General features: G+C 42.9%; 2 protein-coding genes across 2 annotated transcripts; one reads left to right on the top strand and one right to left on the bottom strand.

The window, feature by feature from the left end:
• Positions 1–1625: 1625 nt before the first annotated feature.
• On the bottom strand, positions 1626–1989 carry LOC135714727 (histone H4). Its single transcript, XM_065238113.1, has one exon. The coding sequence runs from the start codon at positions 1987–1989 to the stop codon at positions 1678–1680; it is 312 nt and encodes a 103-aa protein (XP_065094185.1). The 3' UTR covers positions 1626–1677.
• An 86-nt stretch (positions 1990–2075) lies between these two features.
• LOC135714728 (histone H3-like) lies at positions 2076–2635 on the top strand. The gene is made up of 2 exons (XM_065238114.1): positions 2076–2092; positions 2197–2635. The coding sequence occupies exons 1-2, from the start codon at positions 2076–2078 to the stop codon at positions 2633–2635; spliced, it is 456 nt and encodes a 151-aa protein (XP_065094186.1).
• The last annotated feature ends 14375 nt before the right edge of the window (positions 2636–17010 follow it).

Genomic DNA, 17010 nt, shown 5'->3' with positions numbered 1-17010 from the left:
GCGTAACCCAGCCGTGTAATCGTGTGTTCGTTTCATTTGAATCCCCATGTATTGTCGGCAAACTGACGGTTACAACCCCTTCCCGTCTAGTTAATGCTGGTACGCGAGGATAACTGTCAGGGTATGCGCCAAAGTTGGAATTCGAAAGTTGTTTGAAATTTGTCTTTTATTCCACCCTGCTAGTGCGAGTAGCTCGACGTCGCTAATGTTGCACAGCACCATGACAGGAAGCAAACGAAGAATGCAGCTTGAATCATTTTAAGCTCAGTTCGTGTTTTGGGTTGTAGGCAAAATAATAAAAGTCAAGAATTGTAATAGGACATCAAAACTGAGCATTTGGGGCCATCTTGAAAAAAAGGATGATGGTGTAGATTTCAAAATTGTGCACGGTGAGGTATGGGATTGATATTTTAAAAAGGTTGTAATTTCTCAAAGCTTTTTTTTTTCGATGATTCTACGGAGGATAAAAGCTCAAGGGCTACTCAATCAAATTATTATTAAATATTTAAAATACAAAAAAAAGGTGAAAATGGTTCAAATAGGAAGATGTCGACTTTGCATCCCCTACAGTAACAATCTCATTAATGAAACTACTTCACTCGAAAAATATAACATCCCTTACAGTGCTTAATTTTAAAATCTGCACCATCAAGCCGGTTTTATATGTAACATAAAGAATATCCCTATTTATAATTATAATAAAAGTAATTCTCGACGACTGTTTCGAAGGGACGTATCAGCTTTTGTAAACAATGCATTTAATCGTCGATTTGACGTAATTGGTAGCTCGCCCAGGCATGCTAACACTACCATCAGATAGGGGAAATTTACCCCTACATGATAGTAGTGTTAGTATGCATGGGCATTGTTGATCGTGAAATCAGTAGCATGTAACATAGCAGAATTACATACATAGCCTATACTGCCACCGGTGAACGCATAGCGGTTCCATGTTGTATAGAAGTCCCATATAACATTGCACAGTTATGGTCTTTCCGGCAGTGTGGTGCGAATTTGATATATGTACATTAGGGTGCTTAATTTTGACGTAGGACTACGTCTTTCGGGAAGATGGGGGTACACTTTATAAAAACCAAAAAAGGAAAGTATGAAAGATTTTGAACGTTAAAAACTTAGTTGCCCCTGGACCAATTTCAATAATTTTATCATCAATCGATCAGAAACATTTCTACGCATCGATAACAATGCTTTCGACTGTTGATTTTCAAATTGAAACTATTGACAAAGTTGGAAGGGTTGTATACTAGATACGACCGCAGGGTTGGCGTTGGATAACGTCTGTTATGTGTTGTACTTAATTGTGTATATTATATTTTAGGAATATTCCTTAATAACTCTTTTGCGATATCTTTCCCCAAAGCGCGTTCGGACAACTCAGGCCTTTTCATTAATTTCTTCTCTCGATTCCGGAAGTGCACGACGTATCTGGAACTACCACACCAAAATGTATGCAGAATATTGTCGGTACTGGATTAGTAGCGGTAACCAGCAGGACCTACGTTGATTTAAGCTTAACAACCGCAGATTGATGAACGCTCCATCACATCACTTAAACTTTTCACATTCTGGCAAGAAAGTCAATTCTAAAACACCTTTTAAATTTATATGGTGGCCCTGAAAAGGGCCGGTTTTTTGTTCTGAGTCGATGATACTAAATTAACCCCCGAATCCGTACAGAGTACGTCCCTGCCGCTTCAGAGCGTAAACGACATCCATGGCGGTGACAGTCTTCCTCTTCGCATGTTCGGTGTAAGTAACGGCGTCACGAATAACGTTTTCCAGAAATACCTTCAGCACTCCTCTGGTTTCTTCGTAAATGAGACCGGAAATTCTCTTAACTCCACCACGACGAGCCAAACGACGGATTGCAGGTTTAGTGATGCCCTGGATGTTGTCACGCAACACTTTTCGGTGACGCTTGGCTCCTCCTTTGCCAAGTCCTTTTCCACCCTTGCCGCGTCCAGTCATTTTCTAGTAGGACAATTGTAACGTCGATGAAGGTTGAAACAAAAGTGAACACAAATTTCAAATTTTGGCTGTTTTATACCTACTCGATGGTTAAATTCTTTTGGTTAGTTGTTGTGTTCTTGTTCTTTCATCGTTTCTGATTGGTTGAACACAGCAAACGCATGTTATAAAACAGAATGGAAGTGATTTTTATTTTTTGTTCCACAGTGTGCTTTCATTGAATACACATCACAACCAACAAAATGGCTCAGCGACCGCTCGCAAGTCCACTGGAGGAAAGGCTCCTCGCAAGCAGTTGGCAACGAAGGCCGCTCGCAAGAGCGCTCCAGCCACAGGAGGAGTAAAGAAGCCCCATCGCTACCGGCCAGGCACCGTCGCCTTGCGTGAGATCCGTCGCTATCAGAAATCCACCGAACTGCTGATCCGAAAGTTGCCTTTCCAACGTCTGGTCCGTGAAATTGCCCAGGACTTCAAGACCGATCTGCGCTTCCAGAGCTCAGCTGTTATGGCTCTGCAGGAAGCTAGCGAGGCCTATCTGGTCGGTCTGTTCGAGGATACCAATCTGTGTGCCATCCACGCCAAGCGGGTCACTATCATGCCGAAGGACATCCAGCTGGCTCGTCGTATTCGTGGAGAACGCGCTTAATTACCCCGTCTAAATCTTAACAAAATCGGCCCTTTTCAGAGCCACCACAATAATTCAAAAGAGTTGAAGTGACCTTTAAAATTTAAAATCGTTCGTTCCGTTCTTGTCTAGGTTAAGTAACGAAGTAGAACACGTTCGGGGGTTTGTTTTCGAGATTTTGTAAACAAACACAGCCGGGTCCGGTATATGATTTGGAAATGAATTTCACTTTATTTTCATATCAAAGTGAAAAGGTCTTTGCCCAATTCACTAGAAAATAACATAAGTAAATTTCTAAGTAAATTTTATTATGTTTTCAAGATTCTCGTTGTTAAGAATTTTAAAATTATTGTTCAAGGTAAAATATGGCTCTGCGAAAATTCAACTTTAGAAAATTAATCGTTAAACTCTTTTTTTCCAACGCGCTCGGCGTAGTTGCCCTTGCGGAGCAGACGGTGAATACGACCGACTGAGAACTGCAGCAGCTGGGCATTCCATGACGGCGGCCCAGTATACCGGAGCACTGGCACCAACGCACTCGGCGTAGTTGCCCTTTCGCCCCCAGGCTCTGCTTCCGCTGCTCTGGTACTGCTGCTCTGCTGCCCTGCTGCTGGGTCGACGATCGGATAGACAATGATGGAACGGGCGACCTTGTTGGACGCTTATATAGTAGAACAGAAAATATCAGAGGTGTCAGATACTCGCATCTGATGTCTCGGTTGGAGAAAGTATAAGAATATAAAAAAAATCAATCGATTTTCACCATCTTTAGACAATGGTTTACTTTTAACCATGTTTCAATAGTTTACAGATTGAAATCAATAGTTTTGAAACATTCAGCAAATTGCTAGAAATATTTCCAATCGATTGATGCCTTTATTTCGTAAATCTATAGAGAGACGGTTGAGTTATTATCGTTCAAAATCTTTTAATTTTTCGTAACGCATCCAAAATGACTGTTTTCAATTTTGTACCCCCGTATGTTGCCGAAAGACGTTATCCAACGTCAAAAGTGGTAAATGTCAAGCATTGTCCAAAAGCTTCGAAATAACTAACAAATCCACCAATTACGTACATTCATGTGCTGCTTCCCCAACACAGTCATCAGAGAATGGTTCCTAGATGAAGCAAGTCGAAGTGACATTCGCCTGCGAACTTCGGGCGTGTACGATAAGGGAGGATGCAATTGCGGAACATTGTGTTGCCAATTCAGAACCACACGCCCCCAACGACAACACAAAATGCTATCCGTTTTTTCCCCTGGATTTGTTTTCCGTGCTGAGCACCAATGCTAGCCACACCTGGACACTACCTATCGACCCATCAACTCATAGTCCGGGAACCAACGGCTTTACTTCCCTGATCAGAGATGTAGAATTTCCCGGCAGCGCCGACTGGGATTGAACCCAGGCCTGGTGGTACGCTTACAACTACACCACGGGCGCCGCTGCTCTCCAGAGTTGTAATCTTGCAACCAAACTTGAAAGCAGGGGATACTCTATATAAATTCTATACTAACTCTTTTCTGAAATGAACGTGGTGGCCCTGAAAAGGGCCGTTTTGTTACGTTGGCGATAAATTTTAACCTCCGAAACCGTACAGAGTGCGTCCCTGTTGCTTCAGAGCGTAGACGACATCCATGGCCGTGACGGTTTTGCGCTTGGCGTGTTCAGTGTAGGTGACGGCATCATATATCATATTTTCTAGGAACACCTTTAGCACACCTCGGGTTTCCTCGTGGATCAGACCGGAGACACGCTTGACACCACTACGTCGAGCCAGACGACGGATGGCAGGTCCTGGATGTTATCACGCAGAACTTCCGATGACGTTTGGCGCCTCCTTTTCCAAGACCTTTGCCGCCCTTGCCACGACCAGTCATTGAGGCTTGTTGTTTGTCGTTGAACGGGTGAATCGAAACTAAGCCAAAAGCGTAGTTAGCAACCTCTTATATAGACAACCAGCTCTGCCGGTCCATCTCGCTTCCCATTGGCTATATACAGTCATGGTAATGCAGCTTTGTCGATATTGGGAAATTGCCGTAAAAGCTCTACGCAGACGTTGCCACTGCATGATAATGGTAATGTTGACAGGCTACATAGCAAATTCATGAAAATGAGCATTAATTCATAATTTTCATCAAACCTACAAAACGTCCTTTCAATACATCTTTCTAATGGTGTTAGGAAAACTTCATTCCAATCAGACTTCTGAGCATCTTCGAGTTTTCCAGATTTTAATACAAAATATTTTTTTTTTAATGAATGCTCATTTTCATGAATTTGCTATGTAGCCTGTCAACATTATCATGGTGGCTACATCTGCGCAGTGATGCCATGGTCTGAGAAGGTTCTGCGTGATAACATCCACACTCAAATATAAATTAAATCAAAAAAGCTTAAAAAGTATGCAATTTCCCGCTTCACCTTATTGTGTCCGAGTCATGATTACTTTGACAGTAGTCATGCATGATTAAAATCGAAATAATCTTTCCAGTATTACATTTTATTCTTTTTCAATACTGATATATAATAAAAAAAGATTAAAATACAATCAAAAAAATTTAAAATAGAATCAAAAATGATTAAAAAATATCCAAAAAAAGATAATCTACAATCTAATCAACCATGATTAAACTGGGATTAATATCAGCTGCTTATTTTTTAGAAAGAGAGGATTAATTTTTAATCATTCGATATGATTAAACTGAGTTTAATGTCAAATTGAATAAATTTTAAGCAAAATGGGAATAGTTTAATTTATCAGTGCAGGGTATTACTAAGCCTGTCATACCACGTTTAGCTTGACGTGGTGGTGTCAAGCGTATCTCCGGTCTGATCTATGAGGAAACCCGAGCTGTGCTGAACGTGTTCCTAGAAAATATGATCCGTGATGCCATCACCTACACTGAACACGCCAAGCGCAAAACCGTCACGGCCATGGATGTCGTCTACGCTCTGTACGATTTCGGAGGTTAAAACTTATCACGCCACCAAGTTCAATACAGAAAAAAGTTAAAATAGAATTTATATAGAGTAACCCATGATTCACCCATTCAATTTGTCACGTAATACATGAAAATGATACAAAAAGCAAATAATGTGTTAGGGAAATAAATTATGTTCTATTTGTAGTCTTATCGATGGGTTAAATTTATTCCGTTTCACTTTCATAAACTGAGAAACCCTCATCGTATGAATTCTTCTGCTGCGCGATATCTTTGAAAACGTCCGAACCGTTAATACAGAGTACAGAGAGTGCAGACTAGAAAATCGAACACAAATTTCGTAATCCTACGTCAACAATGCGGTCGTGTCTTGTACACCAACCTCAAACTTTTTTTTTTTGACGTAGGACTACGCAAATCAAAAAAAGTGTGCAACAGAATTGTGTCAGGTTTTAAACCCTTATAATTTGGCCATTTATTTATGGATTTAAATTCGTTTTACTCCATTTGATTAAGAGTTGATGTAAGATTTTTTTGATATAAAGATTATAGTAATTAATCATTAGTAAAGTATTGGAAATTGATCAAACTTTTTGGCCGCATACAACCAATCACGTACTTGCGTGCTATGACTTGACTATTGAGTGAACAGAGAGAGATGAGCCGATTGCGAGGTTATAAAAGAGCTTACCTGTAGGTCGGCGGTTGTCTTATCGTTAGGGGCTATTCATTAACTACCCCCTCCCCCTGCGTAGACAATTGTTCATACATTTTTTGTATGGATAGTTGAAAATCCCCGCCCCCTCCCCTAAACTGTCTACGTAGTTTATGAACAGCTCCTTAGATACATGGTACGCGGCCGATGAGACTAACTTTCAGTAGGATTACTCTCGAAATAGTAGCGGGCTGTAACTACGTAGACATTTTTTTTTCCTAATGTTTAAATCCCTCCCGTCCCCCTCCGTAGACAAACATAGAAAAGTATTCAACCCCGCGACACTAGTGTCTACTTAGTTATTTCAAGCCTTCAAAAAAGAGGAGGAAAAGCAAAACACTTACTTAAATTTAAGTTTCTTTTTGACAATGAAAATGTAAATGTCTGATTTTTTGGAAGTAATAATGAGTGCTAATGTTTAAGGGGGATAAAGATTAAAATAGGAAAGCGAATTACAAGTGTTTTTATCCTGTGATGTGTGATGTGATGAGAAGCCACCACCAGTGCAGCACTTGCCATGACGTACCGCTCCCCCTAATGGAAAGGTCACACTATGCAACCCTTTAATTGTCACAATTTCGTTGTATGAATGGCCGAAACGGAGGTGTGGACAGTGGACCTATAAACAGAAACACTTGCACTAAATCCACGGTAGGCGAAAAGAATCGGCAGCACAATTAATCATCAATAAAAAATGCGAAGTGAGCAATAAAAAATCTCAAATTTGCCACTAAATACTACAGGGGTGCATCAATAAACAAAAAAAAAGTTGCAATAGAAATGAAGAAAAAGGCAATAAACAAATAAAAAGCTTCTTTTAATAAATTGAATGTGAGCGGTGAAAATGGCAAAAAGGGCAACAGTAAATATAATACGCTCAATTAAATAAGGATGAATCTCCACTATATTAGGAAATTTGAGCACTAAATAACTCAGCTACGTCACCTTCAGTTGAACATATTTTCCCATAAAAGTGGCAAAATAAGCAATCTCATATTGAATAACTGCGAAAAATAAATCTAAAATGTCCTGCACAAAGCGCACACTTATCACTGTTTAAATTCCAATATGCTGTAAAATCGTGATTATTTCCCCAAAAAGAAAATTAAAATATCTTTTAAAACTGAAAAAGTTCCAGAAACCAGGCGATAAATGTATGCTTGAACATGAGGATGAGCCATCGTAAAATATGAATCGTTCTTAAAGAAAAGAAAATAATTCATGCAGGAAAGTAAAAATGAGCAGTTAAAAACGAACACTGCGCAATATAAAATAAAAAAAAATCCAATGATATTCAGGAAATTTTCTTTTAAATTGAATGTCTATGAGCCAATAACCCAGATTAATTTCCATATGGTATTTTCAAGACAGCGATAAGTAATGATACTGTGTCTTGGCTAACAAAGGCGGTGTCGATAAAAAAGATTAACGAATGTGGGTCTCATTGAAGAAGGTACCATTAAACAAAATCAAAAAGCACTAAAACCAGCTGTTTGAGCAATATATACGTCACAAAAGAGCACTAGAAAATGCCGTTTGAGCAATATAAAGGTAAAAAAAGACACAAAAAGCACAATGAATGTCCCAGGAAAAATTTCAAAAACGCTCAACTCAACTCCTCACCTCTTATACCGCACATCGATCTCAGGGGGTAGAATCGTTGCCCCCCGTGGCGGCTTTGCTTTGTTTACGACAAGACGCGCAACAGCTTACGCTAAGATCAGATTACCCAAATCTAGGTTTAATTTACCGAAAATGGGCGTCCTTGTGTTAAGGAATTTGGAGGCATCTGTCCAGCCAGATTGGACCACATCTGGTTACATCCTGCTACATCCAGCAATATCTGGTTACATCCTGCTACATCCTGATACATCCTGATACATCCTGATACATCCAGCCACATCCAGCCGCATCCAGTCATATTCAGCCACATCCAGCAACATACAAACACATCCAGCCATATCCAGCCACATCCAATCACATCCAGCCAGATCTGGCCACATATTGCTACATCTTGATACATCCAGTGACATCCAGCAACATCCAGCCACATCCAAATACATCTGAACACATCCAGCCACATCTGGCCACATCCAGCCAGATCTGTCCACATCTTGCTACATCTTGATACATCCAGCCATATCTGGTTACATCCCGCTACTTCCTTATACATCCTGATACATCCAGCCACATCCTGATACATCCAGCCACATCCAGGTGCATCTGAACACATCCTGATGCATTCTGATACATCCTAATACATGTAGCAACATCCAGCAACATCCAACCACATCATACTAATTCATCCATCTGATTACATCCTGATACATCCTGATTCATCCTGATACATCCTGATGCACATCCGAACACATCCAGCCATATTCGACCGCATCTGGTTACTCTTGCTACATCCAGCAACATCTCGTTACATCTTTCTACATCCTGCTACATCCTGATACATCCTGATACATCCAGCAGCATCCAAATACGTTCAGATGTATTTGGATGTGGCTGGATGTGCTACATCCTTATACATCCAACCACATCCAGCCACATCCAGCCACAATCAGCCAGATCTGGCTACATCTTGATACATCCAGCCACATCCAGCAACATCCAGCCACATCCAAATACATCTGAACACATCCAGCCACATCTGGCCTCATCCAGCCGAGTCTGTCCACATCTTGCTACATCCAGCCACATCTGGTTACATCCTGCTACATCCTGATACATTCAGCCAGATCTGGCCACATCTGGCTACATCTGTTTAAATCCTGCTACATCCTGCTACATTCTGCTACATCCTGACACATTCAGCCAGATCTGGCCACATCTTGGTACATCTGCTTACATCCTGCCACATCCCGCCATATCCAGCTGCATCCAGCCATATTCAGCCACATCCAACAACATCCATAGACATCCAAAGACATCCAGCCACATCCAGCCAGATCTGGCCACATATTGCTACATCTTGATACATTCAGCCACATCCAGCAACATCCAGCCACATCCAGCAACATCCAGCCACATCCAGCAACATCCAGCCACATCCAGCCAGATCTGGCCACATATTGCTACAACTTGATACATTCAGCCACATCCAGCAACATCCAACCACATCTGGTTACATTCAGCCACATCCAGGCACATCCGAACACATCCATCCAGATCTGTCACGTCTAGCCAGATCCGAACACATCCAGCTAGATCTGACCACATCCAGCCAGATCTGTCACATCCATGCAGATCCGAACACATCCAGCCAGATCTGACCACATCTGTTTACATCCTGCTACATCCTGATTTATCCTGGTACATCCAGCCACATCCAGGAACATTCAGCAAGATCTTGCCACATCTTACTACATCTTGATACATCCAGCAACATCCAACCACATCTGGTCACATCCAGCCACATCTGGTCACATCCAGCCACATCTGGTCACATCCAGCCACATCTGGTTACATCCTGCTACATCCAGCAACATCTGGTTACATCCTACTAAATGCTAGCAACATCTGGTTACATCCTACTATATCCTGATACATCCTGATGCACATCCGAACACATCCAGCCAAATCTGACCACATCTAGTTACATCCTGCTACATCCAGCAACATCTGGTTCCATCCAGCCACATCTGGTTACATGCTGCTACATCCGGATACATCCAGCCACATCCAGGCACATCCGAACACATCCTGCTAAATCCTGATACATCCTGATGCACATCCGAACACATCCAGCCAAATTTTACCACATCTGGTTACATCTTGCTTCATCCAGCAACATCTAAGCACATCCAGCCACATCCAGCCACATCCAGCCACATCCAGCCTAGACCTGTGCGTCGCCGCGCCACGCCGCCGCCGCCGACGATTTCCATACGCCACCGCCGCCGATGAAATTGAGCCGGTGCGCCGACGCAGTAAAATGGTTCACGCCGCCGAATAAATTTATGTCACGTCGATGAAATTTTTATCGGTAAAATGCATCTTGAACGCGTTAAAATTAGAATTTTTGTGCACGCTCGTTCGTGGCTACTAAAAATTGAGTGAAATCCCACTCAATTTAATTGAAACCAGATCTAATCTAAATTGAGTAACATAGCCAGCACCGAATTTTGACTTTTTAGTATTTAACAAAGGCTAGGTTTTTGTTGATGAGTTATTTCTACTCATTCCCATAAATCCAAAATAGCAGCAGAGATGCTCAAAGCTGTCTCCATGCTATCCGCTCAAATGTTGCATCAACTATTCTGTAATATCTGGAACACAGCGACTTTTCCGGCCGACTGGATGCAGGGCGTCTTAGTGAAGTTCCCAATGAAGGGGGATTATCCTGAATCGGATACAGGAGAGTTATCCTGAATCGGATACAGGAGAAGATCGACGCAACACTGGTGGCAGCAGGCAGGATTCTGTGCCGGAAGATCTTGTGTGGACCATATTGTCACGCTCCACATCACCCTGGAGCAGGTTAATGAATTCCAAGAGTCTCTTTATTTGGTATTCATTGACTACGAAAAAGCTTTCGACCGACTCAATCTCGAGAATCTGTGGGGCGCCCTGAGACGCAAGGGAGTCCCGGATAAAATCGTCAACCTCATCGAAGCGCAGTATCAGCAACACTCAATACGAAACTAACCATTTTAAATTGGTTCACTCCTTAGCCTATTGGTCCCAAGCAAATCGATTAACATACCCCATTCTAGTAGAAAGTCTAGTACTACACTATGTTTGTTTTGATTAACTATGAAAGTTTGACAGATAAAATGAGGGGTTCGTGGATTTTCTCATGTTTCGAGGGGTGCATCGATTAGCTTAAGACCGAAGATAGTACCAGAGATGAGCCAAAAAGTTGAGCTCGTTTCTTCGGGACCCTCTGGTCTTTGAGTTACCTCTATTGTATCAGGCTTTCATGTGCACAATTCTGCAAAATGGCCTGAACCGATCAACAATGACAGAACAGCCGACTGAGAAGAGTGAGTGAATGTGGTTTACGAAGCACTGGAAGCCGTCAAATTAGACGCTTAAAATTGATGGAAATACCCAAAATATTGTCAATGGCGTTTGCATCGCGATCTGAATAAACACAGACCAACCTTCTCCAGAAATCGCGTTTCGATGATGATTCGAATAAGATGCATCAGTGCCAAACTGGAACTGCCAACAGGTAACTTCAGAAGCTGTCAGTCAGCTGGAAACTGACTGCCTTCCGAACAATAGCAGCGGTTTCATTCGGCGAAAGGGTCAACTGTTCCAAAAAATCCAAGCAAGTGCACATTAACTTTCTCGCATCATCCGGGAGAAGAGAAACTTTTTGGCAACGATTGAGCTTCCACCTGTTCCAAATTATGCAGACACACTTTTTGATTAACTGCTTCCAATGGATGATAATCGCCCTTATCGAGGATGCCACGAAACTTGTTGATCCAACGCAGGAGTAGAAGCTCGGTGCAATGGTCGCGCAACAGAACTATCGAAATATAAACAAATTTTGACGTTTAACTTTTTCCAGGCGCCATTGATGCCGTCATAAAACTAAACGGAATAGAATCAAGCAAACTGACCTTAGATAAATACAATTCAGTCTGAAAATTATCTTCATTAAAGCCAAATTAAAACGTTTTGTATTTGTTAGCGATTTCATGAAAGCATAATAGCTAAACAATCTTCATTCATGAAAATAGCAGCATCTGCAAAAATTGAGTTTTGCAGTAAGCAGTGGCTATTACGTAATGCAATAGATTGCTTTTATATACTATCCACCCCTACATACGTACTTTTCTTATACTTAATGTAACACTTTGCCATATGACTCCACCCCCTGTAATTTTAACAAGCACTTGACATACTTTTCTAAATAAATTCCGCATGCACGGCCAATGAAAATGCTCAAAATTGAGTAAGAGTTAATCATATTTGAGTTCAGGTTACTCAAATTCACGAAAACGTAGGTCACTCATAGAATGAGTAATTTTTTCGAAGCTATTCAGAGGAAAACTTCTGGAATACGAGGCAAACTGATTGTGGTTTTTGTCTGTCTACTAGTACACTTCTAACCTGTGTATAATTTTCTTGAATTTTCCCCATAGTCGAGAAGTTTTCCCGGGAAAGTGTCGGAAATTTTACTCATACTATGAGTGACCTACGTTTTAGCGATTTTGAGTAATCTGAACTCAAATGTGGGTAGAATTTTGTGTCCATGTGCGATTGGTTTGGAAAGTATCTTTTTTTTCTAAATCATTAAAAATAAACTCACGCCGAGCAACGCCGCCACGCCGCCGCCGCCGAAAGCAAACGGCGTGACGCCGCCACGCCGCCGCCGCTGGTAGAAAACAACATATCACGCCATCGCCGAAAATATTTTGATCTGCGCACAGGTCTAATCCAGCCACATCCAGCCACATCTAGCCACATCCAGCCAGATCTGGCCACATATTATTACATGCTGATAATCAGGATGTAGCAATATGTGGCCAGATCTGGCCACATCTAGCCACATCCAACCAGATCTGGCCACTTATTGCTACATCCTGATACATCCAAACACATCCAGCCACATCTGGTTACATCCTGCTACATCCTGCAACATCTGGTTACATTATAAAACATCCTGATGCACATCCAAACACATCCAGCCAGATCTGACCACATATGGTTACATCCTGCTACATCCAGCAACATCTGGTTACATCCTACAACATCGTGCTACATCCTGATACATCTTGCAACATCCAGCCACATCCAAATACATCTGATCACATCCAGCCACATTTGGTTACATCCTTCTACATCCTGATGCACATCCGAACACATCCAGCCAGATCTGACCATATCTGGTTACATCCTGCTACATCCTTTTCACATCTGGTTACATCTTAATACATTCTGCTACATCCTGATACATACTGATACATCCAGCCCCATCCAGGCAAGCTTTACAGTTACTTACCAATAGCACTTCCGTTTTCTGGTGGGCTATCTGCAGCTTCGCTCCTTGCATCCAGTTGGAAACCATGTCGATCGAGGCGGTTGCCAGCATTTCCACCTCTTCCAACGTCTCACCTACTACCGCCAACACGACGTCGTCCGCAACTTCCTACGATCTCGACTCCTTTGGGCAGCCTCAGCGTTAGCACGCCGTAGTACATCCCGTTCCAGAGCGTTGGGCCAAGGATGGAGCCTTGTGGCACACCCGCCGTGATCCGCATTGATTTCTCTCCCATGTCCGTCTACGTCTAGTGTACGAACCAGGTTCTGGAAGTAACTCCTTATAATGCTACACAGGTAATCAGGAACCCCCATTCCATGCAGTGCTTCGGCGATGGCCTCCCAGCTGGCACTGTTGAATGCGTTCCTCACGTCGATCGTTATCACAGCGCAATTTCGATCTCCTCTCCGCTTCTGTTAGACGCTTTCCCGGCACTCTCGACCACTGTCCGAATTGCATCCACCGTTGATCTCCCTTTCCGGAATCCGAACTGCCTCACCGACAATGCATACTCACTAGGGTGTCCCAAAATTGCACTATGTCTGGTAATTTGGGGGCTCACCCTCCAAATAGCTAAGGGTGTTACAAACACACTTTTGTTTGGTGGCAAGTCGGGGAAATGATGTTTAGAGGTCGCCCCGAAGAGATTTTCGATGTTGGTTTTGATTGCTCTCCGCTCATATATCCTCCTATTGAATTCTAGAAATTTCAAAACAATTGTTACCAAGTGATTTGCAACAAAGCAGGTGATTTTTATTGAACGATTTCAATGATAGTTTGATTTGCTGGTGGACATACAGCAAGTATTGAAATTCTGAACTTTTCTTTCCACAGTAAATCACGAATAACTTTTTAACGGCTCAAAATAAGGTTAAAGTGTCTTCCGCAAAATAACGCTATGTTTGATATCCACTTTTGATGATTAAATGCAGTGATGTACCAAAAAAAACACCATTTTAGAGAATTTGAAACATTGTAACTAACAAATTGGACGCAGGACATGCCGCAGCAATTTTTTTTTTTCTTATAGTTTTGACCCTTGGGAATCTGCGAAAAATATAAAAGGGTAAGGCTTCACTGAAATTTAAAGAACATATTTGTTGGATAATAGCTATGAAAAATCTCTTCGGGGCGACCTCTAAACAACATTTCCCAGAGTTGCCGCCATACAAAAGTTTGTTTGTAACACCCTTAGCTATCATTTGGAGGGTGAGCCCCCAGATTTCCAGACATAATGCAATTTTGGGACACCCTTATGCTCTTTTTCCGTGCATTTCGTTAGCCTGTTGAGGATGATCTTCTCCAATAGCTTTCCGACTGTATCCAGCAAGCATATAGGCCTATACAATGCTGGATCCCCGGTGGTTTTCCAGGTTTCGGCAGCAGCACTAGTCTCTGTATCTTCCATCTGTCTGGGAAGTGACCTTCATCCAGACACTTCTGCAGCACTATCCTGAACATGTCCGGGAACGCCTGGATCGCTGCCTTCAACGCCACGTTGGGGATTCCATCCGGACCGGGAGCTTTCTTCGTCTTCAGCCCTTTCGCCACTGCTACGAGTTCCTCGTTGAAGAGTTGTCTACCTTCGGTGTTGTCTGCCTCTGCCTCGCCGTACGGTGTTGGTGGCCAGGTAATTTGGTTGTGCTTCGGAAAAAGTCCCTCCACGATGACTTTCAGCTTGTCTGGGCACATTTCAACGGGCACCGTTGGACCTCTAATCTTGGCCATCGTGACTCGGTATGCGTCACCCCAGGGGTTGGCATCAGCGTCTCGGCACAGCTCCTTGAAGCAGTTTGACTTGCTCAGCTTTATCTCCCATTTTAGAGCGGCCTTGGCTGCTCGAAACACCACCCTTCGCTCTGCTCTGTCTGCATCAGTTCTTGCCCGCTGAACGCACCTTCTGGTTCGGAGACAACTAGCGCGGAGGGTGCTAAGTGCCTCGTTCAACCAGTAAGCTGGGCGCCGTCTATTCCTTGGCTTCGATTTCCTCGGCATGGTTGTGTCGCATGCCCTCGCTAACGATTCGGTCAACTCGTCCGCGCTTTGGTCTGGGACGCTGCTGTCTACCCGTAGAGCTTCTACAAAGAGATCCTTGTCGAATGCCTTCGTCTTCCACCTCCGCTTGCTTACTTTCGTTTTCCACATTGCCGTAGGTTTCCGTTGGCCAAAGCTGTACCTAACCGCCTGATGGTCACTATGAGTGTACTCCTCACACACTCTCCAGTTCATACTTGCCACTACCGACGGACTGCAGAAAGTGACATCGATAATGGATTCCCTACCATCTTTGCGGAAGGTGCTGATGGTTCCTTCGTTGGCCACACTGACGTCAAACTTTGCCATAGCTTTCAACAGGCTATAACCTCTTGCGTTGGTACATCTGCTTCCCCAGTCCACAACCCAAGCTTAAGGCATTTTACGAGACGTTTCGAGTCAGCTGTTTTTTTTTTCTGTTTACTTATTTTGACGTTTACCAGCGATTTGTTGACATCAGTTTATGTTTATAATTTGTACAGCGAAAGTTCTTCGGTGGCCTCAGTTTTTTGTAACTGCAGCTGCAGTAGCTGTAGCGTTTTACAATGGGAAAAACACGATTTAGATGTTGTGTACCGGGATGCTCGGCCAGGTGCGTAAAAGGAAAGCAAGAAACGGATAAATTCTTTCGTTGTCCCGATCCAGATCGCATAAGTTCGTCTTTCTTACGGGCACAAGCAGAACTGCAACTCGGTGCTTTGCCGTCTACTGGTTGAATTTGAGGCAGACACTCAAATCGGACTGTTTTATCGGACTAACGTCAGGCCGATAGTCCGATGCATCGGTTTCTCATCGGAGTCGCATCGGACCGACAATTCTTACTGGGATGTAGCAGGATGTAACGAGATGTTGTCAGATCTGGCTAGATGTGGTCGGATGTGCCTCAGGATGAATCAGGATGTAGTAGGATGTAACCAGATGTATCAGGATGTAATAGGATGTAACCAGATAATTAGGATGTATCAGGATGTAACCAGATGTTGCTGGATGTAACAGGATGTAACCAGATGTGGCTGGATGTGACTATATTTGGCTGGATGTGCCCAGATGTTGCTGAATGTGGCTGGATGTATCAGAATGTAGCAGGATGTAGCAGGATATAAACAGATGTAGCAAGATGTGGCCAGATCTGGCTGAATGTGTTCGAATATGCCTGGATGTGGCTGGATGCATCAGGATGTAGCAGGATGTAACCAGATGGATGTATCAGTATGATGTGGCTGGATGTATCAGGATGTATCAGATTGTATCTGGATGTGTTCAGATGTATCAGGATGTAGCAGGATGTAACCAGATGTGGCTGGATGTATCAAGATGTAGCAAGATGCGGACAGATCTGGCTTTATGTGGCTGGATGTGTTCGGATGTGCATCAGGATGTATCAGGATATAGCAGGATGTGTTCGATCTGGTTGAATGTGTTTGAATGTATCATTATTTAGCAGGATGTGTACGGATGTGCCTGAATGTGACTGGATGTATCAGGATGTAGCAGGATGTAACCAGATGTATCAGGATCTAGCAGGATGTGATCGGATGTGCCTGCATGTGGATGGATGTGGCTGGATGTATGAAACCAGATGTATCAGGATGTAACCACATGTATCAGGATGTAGTAGGATGTAACCAGATGTTGCTGGATGTAACAGGATGTGACCAGATGGGGCTGAATGTGACCAGATGTGGCTGGGTGTTGCT

Source organism: Ochlerotatus camptorhynchus, unplaced genomic scaffold, assembly GCF_037179485.1.
Source record: "Ochlerotatus camptorhynchus isolate MF236.1 unplaced genomic scaffold, CSIRO-AGI_Acam_v1.1 ptg000702l, whole genome shotgun sequence".
NCBI lineage: Eukaryota > Metazoa > Arthropoda > Insecta > Diptera > Culicidae > Ochlerotatus > Ochlerotatus camptorhynchus.
Note: the sequence above shows the minus strand (reverse complement) of the source record. Positions and strands in the feature narration are given on the sequence as shown.

Bases quoted from the DNA above. Each gene is read 5' to 3' on its own strand.
- LOC135714727 (XM_065238113.1), bottom strand. From the start codon at position 1,989: ATGACTGGACGCGGCAAGGGTGGAAAAGGACTTGGCAAAGGAGGAGCC.